General features: G+C 50.4%; 1 protein-coding gene across 1 annotated transcript in view; it reads left to right on the forward strand.

The window, feature by feature from the left end:
- Positions 1-18480, forward strand: part of FAT2 (FAT atypical cadherin 2) — a 78467-nt gene that overhangs the window by 9450 nt on the left and 50537 nt on the right. Inside the window, exons 2-3 of the mRNA XM_046667771.1 lie at positions 9920-13199; positions 15142-15456. Coding sequence (XP_046523727.1) covers positions 9941-13199; positions 15142-15456 — 3574 coding nt within the window. The 5' untranslated portion in view covers positions 9920-9940. The remainder of the gene's footprint in view (positions 1-9919; positions 13200-15141; positions 15457-18480) is intronic.

The raw sequence follows: 18480 nt of genomic DNA on the forward strand, positions 1-18480 counted from the left end.
GCCTGCTGGCTCCCAGGAGGGCAGCCGATGGGTCCTGGATAGAGAGGGGAAGCATGCGGAATGGCTTCCTCGTACAAATCACATAGGATGGGGCCCGGAGAGGCCACCCCAACACGTCAGTGGCGGAAGAAAAGGGATCAGAAGACCTGTGTTGTGGTGGGGTGTCTGCCACATTCTCTCCCTGCCCACTGCACATGCGCCCCTCTGCTCCCTTGAACGCTGAATGAGATCTCAATTGTGAGCTCTCGGTACCCACAGCGGGGAACAGGGTGACCAGAATAGAAATTATTCTTATTATTTTAATGCTGCTCAAGCCACTGCTTGAGCTTTGCTACAAGTCGTTTCAAGGAGAAAAGGAATGTCACAAAGACCCACAGGGGAGTGTGTGTGTGTGTGTGTGTGCGTGTGTAGAGGGTATGGGCAGGGACCAGCACACATACAGAGAAGAGTTCTCTCATTCCACACAGATTTTTTGAACACCTATTGTCAGAGTAATAACATTACTATAATTATTACAATAGTAATAACTGAAAGTAGTAATAGTAATGGCATTACCTACTTTCTGTGTGCTTGGCATATGCTCAGTGCTTTCCATGCATAAGCTCATTAAATCGTCCAGGGAGGTAAGCATTGTTAGCCTCATTTCACAAATGAGGAAGCTGAGGCTCTGGCAGAGGAAGCCAGGCCCCTAGGTGCAAGCAGAGGCAGGATGGAGAGCAGGGCTGACGGAGGCCTGGCTCCTTCCCGCTGCACTAGGAGGACCACGGCTTTGCGGGGTCCTGAGGAGTCCCGGTTGGAAGAGGAGCTGGGTTAGGTGGAAGCAACATGGCCAGAGCAAAGCACCCAGGACAGGGAGACTGGGTTCTGATTCCAGCGGTGTCACCGCCATGCTGAGTTCACCCTTGTGCCCCGGTAGGACCTGGAGGAGGTGCTGTTCCCCCTGCTTTGTCCCCATGCTTCCAATTGATAAAGGCCATTGGATGCCCTGCTGGGCTGGAGATGGTTTTGATCTTACAGACACCTCTGGCCAGAGAGCCCTAGAAGAGGTGGGGCTGGAGTCCCCCCTTCCCTCTGGTCCTGGGGTCCCCTCTGGTTTAGGGAGTTTTCAGCTCCAAATGCAAAGCTCGTGGATCCGTACAGACAACCCTGAGAGGGAGAGACCTCTTCTCTGGGGCCTCAGTGAGTGTCGGGTCTGCAAACTTGAATGGCTGCAGCCAGGGTGGAGCCTTCGGGGTGACGTGGGCCCAGTGTGTGGACACCAGGCCATCCCGGATGCTAGTTTCTTCACCGTTGGGATAGAGACGTGGGTACAGAATGAGTGTCTCTTTGATGAGAAAACTGACCTTGGTGATAAAGGGCAGCTGAAACAGCCTCAGTGTCTGGGAGGCCTTGGGGACGGAGAGCGCGGCCCTGGCTCTTTAGTGGGGCAGCCAACCCTCAACTCCAGCCATTGTGCCGTGGGAACACAGATGCTGCATCCTCCAATTTCTTAAAGAGAAGCTGGAATCTAGATTTTTGAGTGAAGCTTCCCAATGTTTATACATTAACAACTAACTAAGTTGGAAACCATCAAACAACAAACCAACATCTCGTGGGCCCAACAAACCTAACCACAGCCTGACAGCCCGTGTCCCACCAGCTGGCCACGTAGATGGTCTTGAAGGGTTCTCAGATTTGACATCCAACCCAGGTCCCTCTCTCCTTCTGCTTCTCGTGTAACCATCATATAAATCCTGCAGTGGTGTCCCACCTCACTGCCAGTCTTTCCTGTGGCCTGAATAGCCCTGGGCCACCTCCCTGACCTTGCTAGAATGCCTCTCTCCTTGCTCCCTCTTGTCTATCTGCATGACCTCCTTCCTCCTGCCTCAGGCCCTTTGCATGGCCTGTTTCTTCTGCCCGGGACTCTTTCTCAAGATGGCTTTGTGGCCCTCCCCTGCTCAAATATCACTTTGTCATATAGGACTCCCCTGACACTTTCAAAAACAGCATCCCCCCCACCGCCCCATCACTCTCTGACCCTGCCTTGCTTATTTTTCTTCATATCACTTTTCATCACCTGATAAGTGTCTATTTTTTATTTAACATCTCTGTCTCTCTGCCACTAGAATACAATCCCCACAATAGCAGGGATCTCGTCTGTCTTGTTCTCTGTTCTAGAACGCCCTCACAGTATAGGCTGTTGATAAATAAGTATTGGATGAATGAATGAATGGCTTGGGCAGAGGAGATCCAGAAACAAAGCACTTTCTCATCATGCCCCACTTCGTCCCTGTTCTTCCTCAAGCCCAGGTGCCTGGGATCCCTCTGCCCCCCTCAGAAGTCCATTTCCCCAGGGTCATATTATGATTTCGAGGGCCCAGGTATTTCAGCCTTTGTGGGCCCCTTCCTCCACGGAAAAATATTAGAAATTATATTTAACGACAACATCGGTATAAAGATGAATATATTGTTATATGTGAAACATTTTCTTCAACCTAAAAGTTTGTTTTCTTTCTTCTGAATTTAAGAGAAATTAAAAACCTTCTATCGAAACATCACCCCTAAAAGTACCGTGGGCCCTGGGCATGCCCACTATGCGAGCGGGTAGGCGGACGGCATCCTCTTCTGAACCCCACGCATCCTTGGCTCCTGCGCCCCACTCTCTGGAGCTGTGCTGTCCCCTACATAGCTGCTAGTCACAGGTGGCTGTTTACGTTTAAATTAGTCAAGGTTAAATAAGATGACAAACTCACTTCCTCAGTTGTACCAGCCACATTTCAAATGCTTGATAGCCCCACGTGGCTAGTGGCTTCCACACTGCACGGCTCAGATAGAGAAGGTTTCCATCATTGTAGAAAGTTCCTTTGGAGAGGCTGCTCTGGAGAATCGGTTCCAGCTGTTCCAGCCCTCTCAGAGTCTCTTTTCCTTGAATATTTGTTCCTATTCTGGATCCACTGCCTACTAGGTGGGTGGACCTGGGCAGAGCCTTCCAAGTCCTTGCCATGCATTGACTCATGCAGCCTTCTCAACAGCTGCATAAGATAGGTGCTATTATCATTTCCCTTTTTCTGGAACCAGAGAGTTTAGATAACTGCCCAAGGTCACACGGCTGGTGAGTGGTAGAGTTGGGGTTTGAAAGCAGGTCTATCTGTTAATTCTACCCAGTGCCACACCCCCCTCCCCAAAGACCAAGTGAGATCGTGCATGCAGACATTTTTTGAAAATGCATAGGCTAGCCTACAGATATAAGACAGTGTCATTTTTGTCATCAATAATAATAATCAGAACACTGATAAAGAAGGGGACCCCAAGTGCCAGCTCCCTTTCCCAGGTCCTAGACAAGGACTTCCTCTTCAGTCATTTCTCTTCCCTCTAATTCCATCTTGGGCAGGCCTGGCTTTTACAGACAGCTCTCCTGACAGCCTGTCAGTCCACAGTGGTTCTGGCTTCCATGTGCCCAGCCACTCTTGGTCCTAATAAGGTGTCACCCTCCATCGGTACTGCCTGTGCTTTCACCCATCATATCATTTGTTTTCCCTGCAGCCCTAGGAGTAGCTATTATTATCTCCATTTTACAGACAGGTACATTGAGGCTCAGAGGAGGTTCTGTGGCTTTCCCAAGGTCATATAACCCATCAAGGGCTCAAGGCACCGGTCCTTTCCCTGCTCATATCCAGTTCTTTGTCTTATTTTTGTTACATGAGAAGCCAGCAGTGGCTGCCTACAAACTAGCAAATGACTCTAGTGTTCATGCAAGTTTCTTAGAAGCACTTTAAGTCTGCCTACCCACAGGGAATTCCAGTTGGCTTAAACCAACTGGAGCTGGTGTCGAGCCCAGTTCACTCCAGAGTGAGAGTCTTGAATGGGCAGGTCCCCCTTTTGATCTCATGACAGATTACTCTTTCCAGCATGTATTCTGTTCTGGTCCTGCTTCTTCTCAAAAACCTTCAATGGCTCCCTACGACTTAGGGGAAAAATTATTTCAGTAGCTAAAGACTTCCTGTCTGGCAGATACCTGGAATGTCAACATTCTCCCGCTTATGATTTTAATTCTGGTTCAAGGGAACCATCCCTCCTAATTCCCCCTCCCTGGCCCACCCCCCACCTCCCAGCTTTTGTCAGAAACAGAATATATTTAGGCTTCTTTCTTGAGAGCTGCAAGAGCCAGCCCTAACACTGGATGCCTGAGGCAGAGGCAGTGTGTGTGGGTGGTGGTGGGCGGGTGTCAGAAAATAAATATTGAGGGCACCCAAATCCATGGCAACTTCACACACAGATTTTCGGGAGAGGCTGGACATTCTCCAATCCAGAGGAATGAATCCAGCGGCTCTTTCTTTCTTGAAAGACTCTCTAAACTTTTAAAACCATCTTATATCTCGTTGCCTCTCCGCAGATCCCAGGCAATCCAGAGCACCCACTAGATTCAGGAAATCAGGCACTGCTTCCAGTTCAGCCTCCACCTTCCCGGGCGGCCTTGGGGGTGCCATGCAAATCTCGGTTTCCCTTCTCTGAGAAATGGGAGTAAAAGGGCAGATGTGTTTCCTAGGAGTATTATGTGGGCTATGAATTAACATCTGTGACACGACCAAGAAAAGGGACTGTGTTGGGCCGTGTGGGAGAGCGTCGTTGCCGATCTGTGCCTGGGGACTTCTGGGCGTGATGGGGAGGAATTTCAGCTCCAGAAACAAAGCGTGACATTTTCGACAAATCTGGTAGGAGCGTCCTTAGTGGAAGTTTGATTCAGGTTTGAATTCCTTTGAGCACATCTGGTTTCCTGTAGAAAGGACAGAAGTGGTCACAGGCATAGGCTCCCAGAGCTATAGTGCCCGAGCCACTGCACAGGGACGATTGTAAACACAGATCGTGGAGCAGTAGACTCATAGCGCATCCAGCCACGTCTTAGAAGCTTTTATGATGGGACACAGAACGTTAGGCCAGCAGAGCCCCAGCCTGTCAGGTCGGGAGGGGCTCCTAGGGGTCATCTGGTCCACCTTTTCAAACCTGTGCTTTTCAGGGGCAGAGAAACAAGCCTGCCGCGAGGGTCCAGGCCCCCGCCACTGCTTCTAGGAGTAAAGCTCTGCTTCCAACTGTTTATGGGTTGTGTTTCTAGGTACAAATTCATTAGGACAAAAGAGATTCTGCCCCTGAAAGCAACAGAGAGGTTTGAAATCACAGATCCATTCCAACCCCTTCCCCCGACACACACGCATCCTTTCCGGACGAGGAAAGAGGTCCGCAGGGCAGAGATGACTGTCTTGACCGAGGCCACAGGGAACAAGTGAGTTTAGGGCCAGCTCTCCCAAGAGCCAGGCCAGCTCACTACACTGACCACTGAACAAGCACCTGGGAGAGTGCACCCCTGATCCGCAGCCCGAAGAAGTCCCCTCACTGCCCCCGAGGCTCATGGAGGCTAATGAGACCAGAGGCCTGCCCAGGCCCGAGGATCCTGCCTGTGTGAGCTGGGGGGGACTTCAGAGCTCTTCTTGTCTCCCCAAGAGCAAACATCCCCTAGAGTAGCATGTCCATCAGAGGTCCTGCTTGGATTCCCCCAGGGACAGGGAGCTCTCCCTATTCTTAGAAGACTCGACCAGAATATCAGTGACTTGGAGAAAGACATGGACGTTGCATCCACCAAGTCTCTGAATGTTAGAATCCAGGTCCGAGAAGCGGGAGCAGTGAGCTGAAGCACGGGGTGAGGTGAATCCAGGTCTCCTGATAGTCCTACAGGCTTTAGTTGTGGAAAATCAGCCCGTACAAGAACAGCTTGGGGATGATGTGACCATACATCTGAGGGTTTTCATTTCCCACAAATTCAACAGGCAATAGTGTGAGCCAGCTGCTAAAAAGTAATTGTGCTCGGTAATATTTGTTGAAAACTCTGTCACAGCCTATGCTCAGTATTTATGTTCGTTAACTAATTTCATTCTCAAAATGAATTATGAATTAGGGAAACTGAGGATCAGAGAAGGTAAGCCACTTGCCCAAGGTCACACAGCCCGAATCTGTGGGCTGTGAACCGCTCTCTGCTGCCTTGCCCATCTGTGAAATGGGTTGGGAGTTACAAGGAGGCAGAGTTTGACTCACACACGTATCCTGAAAGGGTCCATTCGTGAACCCACACACCTGCACTTGCTCACGCCTGTGCACACACAAACCCTACAGCTACCAGTTTGTGTACTCACATCAGATTCATTCTGTCCAGCAGGCACACAATCCCCGTGCCCGCACTGCTACTCAAGAACTGCCTCCCGAGTGTGTGGGTGCTCTCCTGCGTCCATTCATCTTCACCCTATGCCCCTTTCTCTCTGAGTCTGGGGAGCCACAGGCGAGACGCCTCGCCCCGGACAAGCGGCTGCTCGCAGCTTCCCAGAAGAGCCTGCGACTGGGCCAGCAAGCTCAGACTCGAGCAGAGACCAGTGGCTTCCTGCTCCGCTGGGGCCCAGGCTGGACTTTCTCCAGAAAGATCAGTGGACCCCGCCCTCACCCCAACATTGGGCATTGATTCTGCCTTGGCTTTGAAAACTAATAACAACTCATACATATTGAGAGCTCTTCTAGGGGCCAGGCACTATGCTGAGCACATCAAGGTGCATGATCTTACTGAGTCTTCATGAAACCCCAGGGAAGCAGTGCTCTCCACAGCCCCACCTCACAGATGAGCAAACTGAGGTTCAGAGAGGTTAGTTACCCGAGGTCATACAGTTAGCGACGGTTGCAGCTAGAACTTGAAGGCAAACAGTCGGATTCACAAGCAACCACGTTCTCCTTCTGGTGGCATGGCCTGGAGGAAAGCCCCTGGCTCTAGATCTCAGCCTGTGACTTTGGGCAAGTCCCTTTCTTTTTTGGGACTTCATTTTCCAGCTTCAAAAAGGGAGGGATGGCCACTAAAGGCTCTTTCCACTTTCGTTCTGTCATTGCTTTTCCTAAGTCCAGATCCTTCTCCTTCTCAACTAGTATTTGTTAAGTGTGACTATGTACTAGGCACTGATCTAGGCACTGGGAATTCATGCACAAATAAGATACACAAGGCTGCATGTCTTCATGGAGCCCTGTGTCTAGTGCAGGAGACAGGCATTAAACAAATAAGGACACGTTGGGTGGTGATAAGGGAGGAATGTGATAAAGAAAGGCTTTGGGAAGGAGGCTATACCAAACTAGGGGTTAGAAGGTGGCATTTGAGCTGAGAACTGGATCACAAGAGGGAGCCAGCCATGTGAGAATCTTAAGTAGAGGGGGAACAGCCAGTGCAAAGGCCCTGAGGCAGATCCCAGTTTGGTATATTTGCAGAGCAGAAAGGAGCCCATGTGGCTGCAGCTTGGCGAACAATGGGGAGAGTGCTGGGAGTTATCACTGGAGAAGCCGGCAGGGCCCAGAGGGTGTGGGGCCTGCCAGGCCACGGTGAGGAGTTTGGATTTTAATCTAAATGCCGTGGGAAGCTGGGAAGCCACTGGAAAATTTGAAGTGGAGAAGTGATATGAACTGATTTATATTTTCACAAGATGTTTCAAGATAGTGGTCCTAGGTGCTGTGGGCCAGAAGGGTGGCCCAGGGAGCCCAACATGCCTCTGCACCCTACAAGCCTGTTCACTTGCCCAGGCATGGTGCCAGGAAACAAATATCAGACACCAGCTCTTCCCTCAGCAAACCACTCGCCATGTCTACGGGTCCAACAGCTTAAACACAGCTGAGGGCACCAAAGCCTCATCCAAGGGTGCATTCTCTTTGCATCTTATGCCCGTCCAGGGAGAGCCCGCCCCTGCTCCCTTCCCTATAGCTCATCTTCACGACACCCGCTCTGCAAGGCGCCCCGTGCAGCTGCTGAGCGGTGTCTTGTTGGGGCCTGCCCTCCACCGCGCTGACCTGGTGAACAGGAAGCTTTCCGCAAAGCAGGCAGGCGGAGCCGGGCGGCTGCGCACACCCTGGGCTCGCGGGGCTCCGGGAGTGGACCTGGGACTGGGGTAAGGACACATGTTCCCCTGGGGCTTCAACTTCAAATGCAGTGCCCTGGGCGGGGCGGAGGGGGGGGGGGCGGCAGGTAGTTGGAGTCTGAGTGACTCCGGGGTCCCCTCCTGCTTGCAAGGGACAGTGTCCAGGATGGGGTGAATGTGGCTTTCTGCCTGGGGCCATTTCCGTTGTGGGCTATGGTGGTAAGCAAGGGGTGAGGGTAGGGGGCCAGGAAGAGTGGGGAACAGACAGTGTAGCGTCCCTTTCGGTCACTGGCATTAAGACCCCAAATGTGGACCCAGCCTCCATCTGCCTGCTGTTTTCTGAGGTGCCTGGGCTTGGGGCTCTACTAACAGGATCTCAAGCAAGGTGGAGTAGTAGGGAGGCTGGAAGGATGGGGCATATTCCAATTCTTTCCTGTCCCAGGCTTTCAGATCCCAGGTTAGGCAGAACTTTCCATTCCTGTCTCCATCCCGTCTCCCACACTGGGCTGCGACCTGCAAGGTCTTAAGGAACCTGCATTCAGCAACCTCAGGACTCTGGAAGGACAGGGATCCAAGCTTCTCCCTTTCCTCCTTGCTCTGAAAGTTTAACTCTTGCTTGCCTTTGAAGAGAAAAGCGACTGGAGAAACCAGTCCTGCCTGTTTCCTCCAGGAATGCTCAGCACATCTGGCTGGCAGCCACCAAGCTCCTGGGAGTGAAGACTCCCACAGCCGGCCAGGCACCAGCCTGGGGGACGCAGCCTCACATTTTGCTTCGAGAAGGCCCAGTTTGGCAACCACACTCTGCCCTCCTCTTAGCCCTCGCTGTCCTTGGCCCTGATGGGTCTCACATTTTGACCCGGGTTGGAGTTCAGGGACGAACCATGTCAAAATGGCAAAGGAGAGAATTGGTACAGCAGGAGGTCTCAGAGGGGCAAAGCTTTCATTCATGGTTAGCTCAACAGTTCCCAGCGACTAGTTGATACCCGGCCACTTCTTATGAGACTTGGGGCGAGACCCTTCCTCCCTCTGGGGCTCTATTTTCTCATCTACGCATGAGGAGTAGGGTCAGAACGCCATCATCTCCAAAATCCATTTCGGATCCCACATTCCAGGAGCTGTTCAGGGTCATAAGATGAGCCAGAATCAGTCCCTGTCCAGAGGGACTTGTGGTAGCACAGGTGGAGGTGAGACTCAAGACACCTCAGGTCTAATTCCGGTTTTGCCTCTATCTAGCTGTGAGGCCCTGAGCAGATCCCCTCCCTTTATGAATAACGGCAAATATTAAGTTGACACTACCTGTCAGGCACCTGACGAAGCCATTTCCCTTTGTGATTTTGTTTAATTTTCACAACAATCCTGTGATCTGGATCATATCCTTGTCCCCATTCTACAGAAGAGGAAATTGAGCCTCACAGAGGTTAAGGAACCTGCCCAGAAAGTCAGCAGCTGGTCAGCGGTGGAGCCAGGGCTGAGCCAGGCTGCGTGAGCCAGGCCTGTGATCTGGGTCACTGGGCTTTCCTGCAGTCCCCGCACGTGTAGATGCAGCTCAGTTTGGCTGGAGCTCAGCCCTGTGGGAAGGGCCTTGTAGGAAGTACTTAGAGCCAGATTGCTAAGCTTGGGTACCCGGTTGGAACTATTTCACCACCGCTGGGGAGCCACCGAAGGTTTTCCCGAAAAGGAGTGAAGTGGCCAGTACAGTGTTGTATCTGCTGGTGCCCTCGAGGGAGCCTTGAAACCAGTCTGTTATTCTTCAAGTACAAGGTTTCTCAACCTTGACACCACTGACATTTGGGGCTGGACCATTCTTCGTCGTGGCAGCTGTACTGTGCATCATAGAATGTTTAGCAGCATCCCTGGCATCTACCCACCAGATGCCGGTAGCACCCACCCCAACAAGCTGGGACGGCCGAAGGTATCTTCAGACAGAAGGGCAAAGTCATCCCTAGTTAAGAACCACAGCAGTAGGGGCCATTTGTTTCCTAACTTGCACCCTTCCTTTCTTTTTTACCCAGGGTTTTGGGAGTTTTTCCATCATGGTTATTGCCTTGTTGGGTGTTGCTGTTTTCTTGCTCCGTTGTACATCCTGTGAGAAGCCCCAAGAAGAGATCATCTCCTCCTCAGCCTGGCACTTCACACACCCCCTTTACAATGCAACCATCTATGAAAACTCTGCTCCCAAGACCTACGTGGAGAGCTCCGTGAAAATGGGCATCTACCTCGCAGAGCCCCAGTGGGCAGTGAAGTATCGGATCATCTCCGGAGATGTGGCCAATGTGTTTAAAACAGAGGAGTACGTCGTGGGCAACTTCTGCTTCCTGAGGATAAGGACTAAGAGCAGCAACACGGCCCTTCTGAACAGGGAGGTGCGAGACAGCTACACCCTCATCGTCCAAGCCACGGAGAAGACCTTGGAGCTTGAAGCTTTGACGCGCGTGGTGGTCCACATCCTGGACCAGAATGACCTGAAGCCCCTCTTCTCCCCACCTTCATATCGAGTCACCATCTCTGAGGACATGCCCCTCAAGAGCCCCATCTGCAAGGTGACCGCCACGGATGCTGATCTGGGCCAGAACGCCGAGTTCTATTATGCCTTTAACACAAGGTCGGAGATGTTTGCCATCCATCCCACCAGCGGCGTGGTCACCTTGGCTGGGAAGTTCAATGTCACCTGGCGAGGGAAATATGAGCTCCAGGTGCTGGCTGTGGACCGCATGCGGAAAATCTCAGAGGGCAACGGATTTGGCAACTTGGCTGCACTGGTCATCCATGTTGAGCCTGCCCTCAGGAAGCCCCCGGCCATCGTCTCGGTGGTGGTGGCTCCCCCAAACAGCCGTGAGGATGCCCCCTATGCCACTGTAGTGGTAGATGCGAACAGCTCAGGTGCTGAAGTGGACTCACTGGAAATTGTTGATGGTGACCCTGGTAAGTACTTCAAGGCCATCAAGTCTTACGCCCGGAGCAGCGAGTTCAGCTTGGTGTCCGTCAAAGACATCAACTGGATGGACCACCTTCACGGGTTCAACCTCAGCCTGCAGGCCAGGAGTACGAGCACACCTTCCTTTTATTCCCAGATCAGGGCCTTTCACCTACCCTCTTCCAAACTGGCTTCCCTCCAATTCGAGAAGGCTGTTTACAGAGTGCAGCTCAGTGAGGTTTCCCCTCCTGGCAGCCGCGTGGCGATGGTGAAAGTAACCCCAGCCTTCCCCAACCTGCAATATGTTCTAAAGCCATCCTCAGACAGTGCAGGGTTTAAACTTAATGCTCGCACTGGGCTCATCACCACCACGAAGCTCATGGACTTCCGTGACCGAGCCCACTACCAGCTACACATCAGAGCCTCACCCGGCCTGGCCTCCACCACCGTGGTCGTCGACATCGTGGACTGTAACAACCATGCCCCCATCTTCAACAGGTCTTCCTATGAGGGCACCTTTGATGAGAACATCCCTCCAGGCACCAGTGTTTTGACTGTGACTGCCACAGACCAGGATCATGGAGAGAATGGCTATGTCACCTATTCCATCGCTCGTCCGAAATCTGTGCCCTTTTCCATCGACCCTTACCTGGGGATCATCTCCACCTCCAAACCCATGGACTACGAGCTCATGAAAAGAATTTATACCTTCCGGGTACGGGCATCAGATTGGGGATCCCCATTCCGCCAGGAAAAGGAAGTGTCCGTTTCTCTTAGGCTCAGGAACTTGAATGACAACAGGCCTATGTTTGAGGAAGTCAACTGCACTGTGGCTATCCGTGAAGACTGGCCCGTAGGAAAGTCAGTGATGACGGTGTCAGCTATAGACGTGGATGAGCTTCAGAACCTGAAATATGAGTTTGTGGCAGGCAATGCGCTAGAGTATTTCGATCTAAATCATTTCTCTGGAGTGATATCCCTCAAACGCTCTTTTGTAAATCATACTACTGGTCAATCCATCAACTATTCCCTGAAAATTACAGCCTCAGATGGGAAAAACTATGCCTCACCCACAACTTTGAATGTTACTGTAGTGAAGGACCCTCGTTTGGAGGTCCCCGTGAGATGTGATAAAACAGGGGTCTTGACACATTTCACAAAGACCATCCTACACTCTGTTGAGCTTCAGAACCAGGACTCCAATGATGAGGACTTCACTTCCTTAAGCGCATATCAGGTCAATCATCATACCCCCCAATTTGAGGACCACTTCCCGCAGTCCATTGACATCCTCGAGAGTGTTCCTCTCAACATCCTCCTGGCCCGCCTGGCGGCCACTGACCCTGATACTGGCTTTAATGGCAAACTGGTCTATGTGATTGCAGATGGCAATGAAGAGGGCTGCTTTGACATTGAGCTGGAGACAGGGCTACTCACTGTAGCTGCCCCCTTGGACTATGAAGCCACCAGTTTCTACATCCTCAATGTAACAGTGTATGACTTGGGCACTCCCCAGAAATCCTCCTGGAAGCTGCTGACAGTGAATGTGAAAGACTGGAATGACAATGCACCCAGATTTCCTCCTGGTGGGTACCAGGTAACCATCTCAGAGGACACAGAAATTGGAACTACAATTGCAGAGCTGAAAGCAAAAGATGCTGACTCAGAGGACAATGGCAGGGTTCGCTACACCCTGCTAAGCCCCACGGACAAGTTCTCCCTCCATCCCCTCACTGGGGAACTGGTTGTCACAGGACACCTGGACCGGGAATCAGAACCTCAGTATATACTCAAGGTGGAGGCCAGGGATCAGCCCAGGAAGGGCCACCAGCTCTTCTCTGTCACTGACCTGACAATCACATTGGAAGATGCCAATGACAACTCTCCCCAGTGCATCACGGAACTCCATAGCCTGAAGGTCCCAGAGGACCTGCCCCCAGGCACTGTCCTCACATTTCTGGATGCCTATGATCCTGACCTGGGCCCTGCAGGAGAAGTACAATATACCCTGTTGGATGATGCCCGTGGGACTTTCCATGTGGACCCATCGACCGGCGTGCTCAGTCTGGAGAAAGAGCTGGACTTTGAGAGGCGGGCTGGGTATAATCTGAGCCTGTGGGTCAGTGACAGTGGGAGGCCCCTGGCCCGCAGGACCCTCTGCCATGTGGAGGTGATAGTCCTGGATGTGAATGAGAATCTCCACCCTCCCCGCTTTGCCTCCTTCGTGCACCAGGGCCAGGTGCAGGAGAACAGCCCCTCAGGAACCCAGGTGATGGGAGTGACTGCCCACGATGACGACAGTGGCTTGGATGGGGAGCTCCAGTACTCCCTGCGGGCTGGCACCGGCCTTGCAGCCTTTAGCATCGACCAGGACACAGGTACTGGGAGTAGGGTAGGATGGGAGTGCCAGGTCCTGGGAGAAGATGGGCCTAAGGAAATCAGGGTCTTTCCTGAAAGAAGTCAGGCTGCAGGCTAAAAATCAAAGCAATAAATGGGGACTCTCTTTCCTGTCCCTTTTATTTTATTTTTAGTTTATCTTTACTGGAGATATATACATATATATATATACATTTATATGCATATGTGTCGATGTGTATACTTAAGTAGAATCAACCATCTCACTAGCATATATATATGCTATATATATGTACATATATACACACATGCAAACAATATATTTTATATATACTACAAATATATATTCTGCTTATAAAAGTAAAGCATGGTGGTTATACATTTTTTTATATATAATTTAAAAATGAATGTTTCCCTGTATCCCATCTCCCCAGATATAATCTTTATTAATGATTTGGTCTATAATCTTCTAAATTTTTCTTCCTTGTATGTGATATATTATCACTGTTCATTTTATTATTATAAAAACATAATACAATAGACATTAATTCTGAAACTTATTTTTTTCACTTAATATAACACCAGGACATCTTATATGTCAGTAATTAAAAACCCTTTTCACTCATTTTTAATGGCTGCATTTTATTCTATCATATAGATGTGACATCCTTGATCATATGCTTTTACTCATACAAACGAGTCTCTATAGGAAAAACTCTTAAACATGCTGTTGCTAGGTCAAAGGATAAAGCATATTTTCAGTTTTAATAGATATTTCCAAACTGCCCTCCAAAAAGGGGCAGCAACTTATTTATTCCTTTTAAGCTTCATAGAAATAAGTGCAATTGTGGGGCTGGCCTAGTGGTGTAGTGGTTAAGGTCACGTGCTCCGCTTCGGCAGCCTGGCGTTTGCAGGTTCGGATCCTAGGTGCGTATCTACACAGTGCTCATCAAGTGTTGCTGTGGCAGCACACCACATACAAAATATAGGAAGATTGGTAGCTCAGGGCCAATCTTCCTCACCAAAAAAAAAAAAAAGTGCAACTGAGCACACACTTACTGAGTATTCTCTACTTGAGGGGGCCTGAGGTAGGCACCTGGAGGAAATTCCCAGGTGAATAAAGGGAGGTCACTGCCCTCAAGGAGCTTACAATCTGACAGGCGATTTATCTCCAGGGTCAAGGGCAGGGTGATATGGTAGAAAGACTCCCAGCTCTTCCACTTACTTGCTACATTATCTTGGTCAAGTCGTGTGCTCTCTCTGGGCCTCAGTTTCCCCACCTGTCAAAGGAGTAAGGTTCCTTCAGCTCAGACATGCTACAGCTGTGAGCAGGAGTCCTGCCCTCTCACCTAGTTCCTTCCAGCTGAGTGTGATCCATGAGAGCTTAGGGTGCAAGCCTCTTTTGCTCACTATTGGACCCTCGACTTCTAGAACTGCACTGGCCCGTAGTGAGCAATCCATGGAATTAGTGAACTAATGCAGGAAGCTAAGCCTCTAAAACCGTGAAGATGATGGAGAGGAGAACAGCAATTTATTCATCAAATCCCTAACCCTTGAATTGATATCTGTAAGGACTTGAAGCTTGAAGGAACCGGTTTAAGGCCAACTGTAAGGAAATTCCACTTACAGAATGGGAAATAAATTGACAGGACTTGAGCTGAAGTAGGTAGTCAGGAGAAAGTAGGTCACCTACTGCTGTGTTCTGGAAACCCTGCACGTGCCCATATGCTAGAGTCTTGGGCCTGTTTTAGTATAGGAAGGTCTGAGAGGTTCTCCAATGAGGATGTGAATTCCCCTGTGTTTAACTTAGCATCTTTCACACGACATTGGCGAGAGTTCCCTTTTCTCATGGAACACCTATCAATACCCTTTCCACAGTACAGTTTTGGAACTGTGAGGTAAAGTGACTTCTAAAACTACTTTGAGCTCTAAAATATTTTGGGTTTGGTGATTGACTGTCCCTAGGAGTGATTCTGACTTTGGCACCCCTGGACCGAGAATTCGTGTCCTGCTACTGGCTGACGGTCCAGGCAGTGGATAGCGGTTCCGTACCCCTCTCTTCTGTAACTGAAGTCTACATTGAAGTTATGGATGTCAACGACAACTCACCCCGGATGTCCAGACCCGTATTCTACCCCTCTGTCCGGGAGGATGCACCCTTGTACACTTCTGTGCTTCAACTGGATGCCTGGGACCCGGATTCCAGCTCCAAAGGAAAGCTGACTTTCAACATCACCGGTGGGAACCATATGGGATTTTTCGTCGTTCATCCTCTCACAGGTAAGGACCCTGGGTGTCTGGGTGGACAGGATTCTCTGCGGCAGTGCTTCTCAAACTGGGGTCCAGGACCAGCATCATTAGCATCACCTATGAACGTGATAGAAACTTAAATTCTCAGGCCCCATCTTAGACCTACTGAGTCAGAACTCAGGGTGGGGCCCAGCAATCTGTTTTTTAAGAAGCTATCCAGAAGGTTCTGATGTGTGCTAAGATTTGAGAACCACCGCTCTACAAACTGTGTCTTTTTGGGAAAACAGGAATACATCAGCTTTCTCTCCTTGGGGCCAGGGAAGCTAAGCAGATTGCCCCGTGGTCAGGCTGGGACTATTTCAGACCTCCAAGTGCTCCCAGCTGACCCCTCCCCTGAGTCACAAGTCACAGGTTGAAGTTCTTAACCCTTGTTCCAGTCTGATCTCCAGCCGGCCCAGAGCGGTGGCGCCAGGGCATTTGGGGCAAAGATGCTGGGTGGTTTCAAGGAATCCAGAGGCCACCAACTGGCAGCCGTGAGCCAGATGTAGCCCACAAAAGTGTTTTGTTTGGTTTTCACAAACTGTAAATAACAATTTTTCAAGTTGTTGCTAACATGTAAAAGTCAGGAAATTCCACAAAACATTCCAGATTTCTGGTTGTTCTTAAAAAACTGGAAGATCTAGCCACACCGAGCCCACATTCCCCCGGGGACACAATTACCTGGAATCAACAGCAGCTCCCTGTGTAGAGCCGGTGCACGTCCCCTGGTCCCCTCACCCCCTATTGCCTTGGTCCCAGGCTGCTTCCTGCATTTATGCTACCCCCCTGGCTCCCATTGGTGCTGCAGTTTGAGAGCTGACTGCCCTTGCTGTGGGTATTCCTCCAAGGCCACATCTTCCTCTTGGAGGATGAACAACAACCCTACTGCAGAGAAGGCTGGCATTCTCTCCTCTGAACCCAACATCCCATTCTCCAGCTCCAACAATTATTCATTCCTGGAAGGACAAAACTCTGGTGAGATGGGAGGAAGAGGATAAGGAGGATGCTGGCAGGCAGTCCCTCAATCCTTAAGACAAAAGGAAACAGGAGACGCATGAGCATGGGGGGTCCTGGGACAGACAGTGCAGGGTCGGGGGGCAGAGATCCAAGTGTCTGTTTGCCCAGGGACATTTGTTTGGAGCCATTCCTGTTGGCCTCTGACCTCAGGAATGGATTCTTGCTCCTAAAAGGAGGCGGCTTTTCCCTCGGAAGGCAGGGTCTGAGCTGGCTCTCCACCTGGATCCACCTTGTGCCTCCCTTTTTGGAAGAGAGAAGAGATCTTTCACCTAGGGCTTTAGCTCCTCAGCTTCTTCCAAATCCCTGTTCTGTTTACTGTCAACAGTTCCCTGACAGGGGTCTGGCAAAATGCCCCAGAGGGCAGAGATGTTCCTAGTCTCCCCGCAGGTGAAGAGGAGAAACTTTTATCAGCATGAACATTTGAAAATAAAACCATAAATCAGCCATGAGCCGCTAGCTCCCCTTTCTTATCACCACCATTGTATCGTCCCACTTCCCCACCTGGATACCTTGGATGGGTTCCCTGGGCCCTTAAGAGAAAGCCAGATCCTGCTGTGTCCCACAAACTTCTGCCTGGTCTGGCTCCTGCTGCCCTTTCTGGCTTCATCTTGCCTCTCTCACCCTACTACTCTCTGGCTCCAGCCACGTGGTCAGCTTCCGTCCATGTCTTCTCCTGGCACCGGGCCTTGGCACATGCTCTTCTCGTCTCCTCTCCTTTTGTCTGATTAAGTCCTGCTCTTCTTTCAGATCCCAGCCCAGCTGTTCTTTCCTTAGAGAAGTTTTTCCTAATACTATAAGACATCTCCCAGCACCATCTTCTCCCTCCGTTTTTAAAACACTTATCACGGGAGACCTTATATTCACTTGTGTGATTATTCCATTAATTATCCATATCCTTCACTAGACTTCAAAGGCTTTCCAGAAAAGGAAGCTTGATAGTTTATGCCCACTGTCATATCTTCAGTGCTTGACACACAGTAGGATCTCAATAAATAATTGGGGAAATGAATGCACCAATCTCTGCCAGCATCCACAATCTTGTGTTAAGCCCCAGATTCATTCACTGATTCAGCAAACGGTTAAAGGTATCTGCCATTACAAGGTATTTAAACTATATGCTGTGGAGAGAAATGAAGATAAATAAAACACAATTTCAGGCCTTGAGGAATTTAGTCCATCAGGAGCATGAAGATCTGGGTATAAAAAACTATAGAACCAGGGAGAAGGAGGAAACTTTGTGAAATGTGTGTAGATGCTGTGCCGTGGCTGCTCAGAGGAGCGAGGAAGCTGTTCAGTGTGGTGGGTCAGCCCTGGCTTCACGGACAGGGGTGGATCTGCTGAGCTGGAGGATGGGGAGGATTTTGACGAGGAGCAGTCTGGGTGGGCGCTCGGACAGGAGAGCGACAGGAGCAAGAGCAGGAAGGAAGACGACCCAGGTCTTGGAGACAGAGCATGTTGGTGAATTTCCAAAGGCGTATCCCGTTTCCACCACTTACGAACTGTGAGAAAGTTACTGAACTGCTCCATGCCTGAGTTTTCTCATCAGTGAAATGGAGATCGTAATAGCTACCTCCTGGGTGGTTGTAAAGATTAAATGAGTTAATAGATAGAGATGTATAAAGAGCTTAGAAGAACGGTCTGGACAGGTAAGAACTCAGTGAGCGTGGGCTGTGATGATCCTGAGGGAGAGGAAGCTGGGAAGGTAGTTGGGTAAGACCTAGACTGTGGTGGGTCAGGGGGAAAGGAATAGAAGGATCTGGAATCCGTTAGAAGTGGCATCAACAGCAGTTGGAAAATTCTTGGAAGAAGGAGGGGAGGGAGAGGGAGCTGAGATAGGGTGATGGGGAAACACCTGTTTGAGGGGAGAAGTGATGAGAGCTGACTCGGCTGAGCGCCCACCTTGGGCCAAGAAGGGTCCTCAGTGGACGCTCACATAATTCCGTGGGGGGGCTCTGCCATGTCCCCGTTCTACACGAGCACTCCCTGGGAATCCTGACA

Source organism: Equus quagga, chromosome 7, assembly GCF_021613505.1.
Source record: "Equus quagga isolate Etosha38 chromosome 7, UCLA_HA_Equagga_1.0, whole genome shotgun sequence".
Taxonomy (NCBI): domain Eukaryota; kingdom Metazoa; phylum Chordata; class Mammalia; order Perissodactyla; family Equidae; genus Equus; species Equus quagga.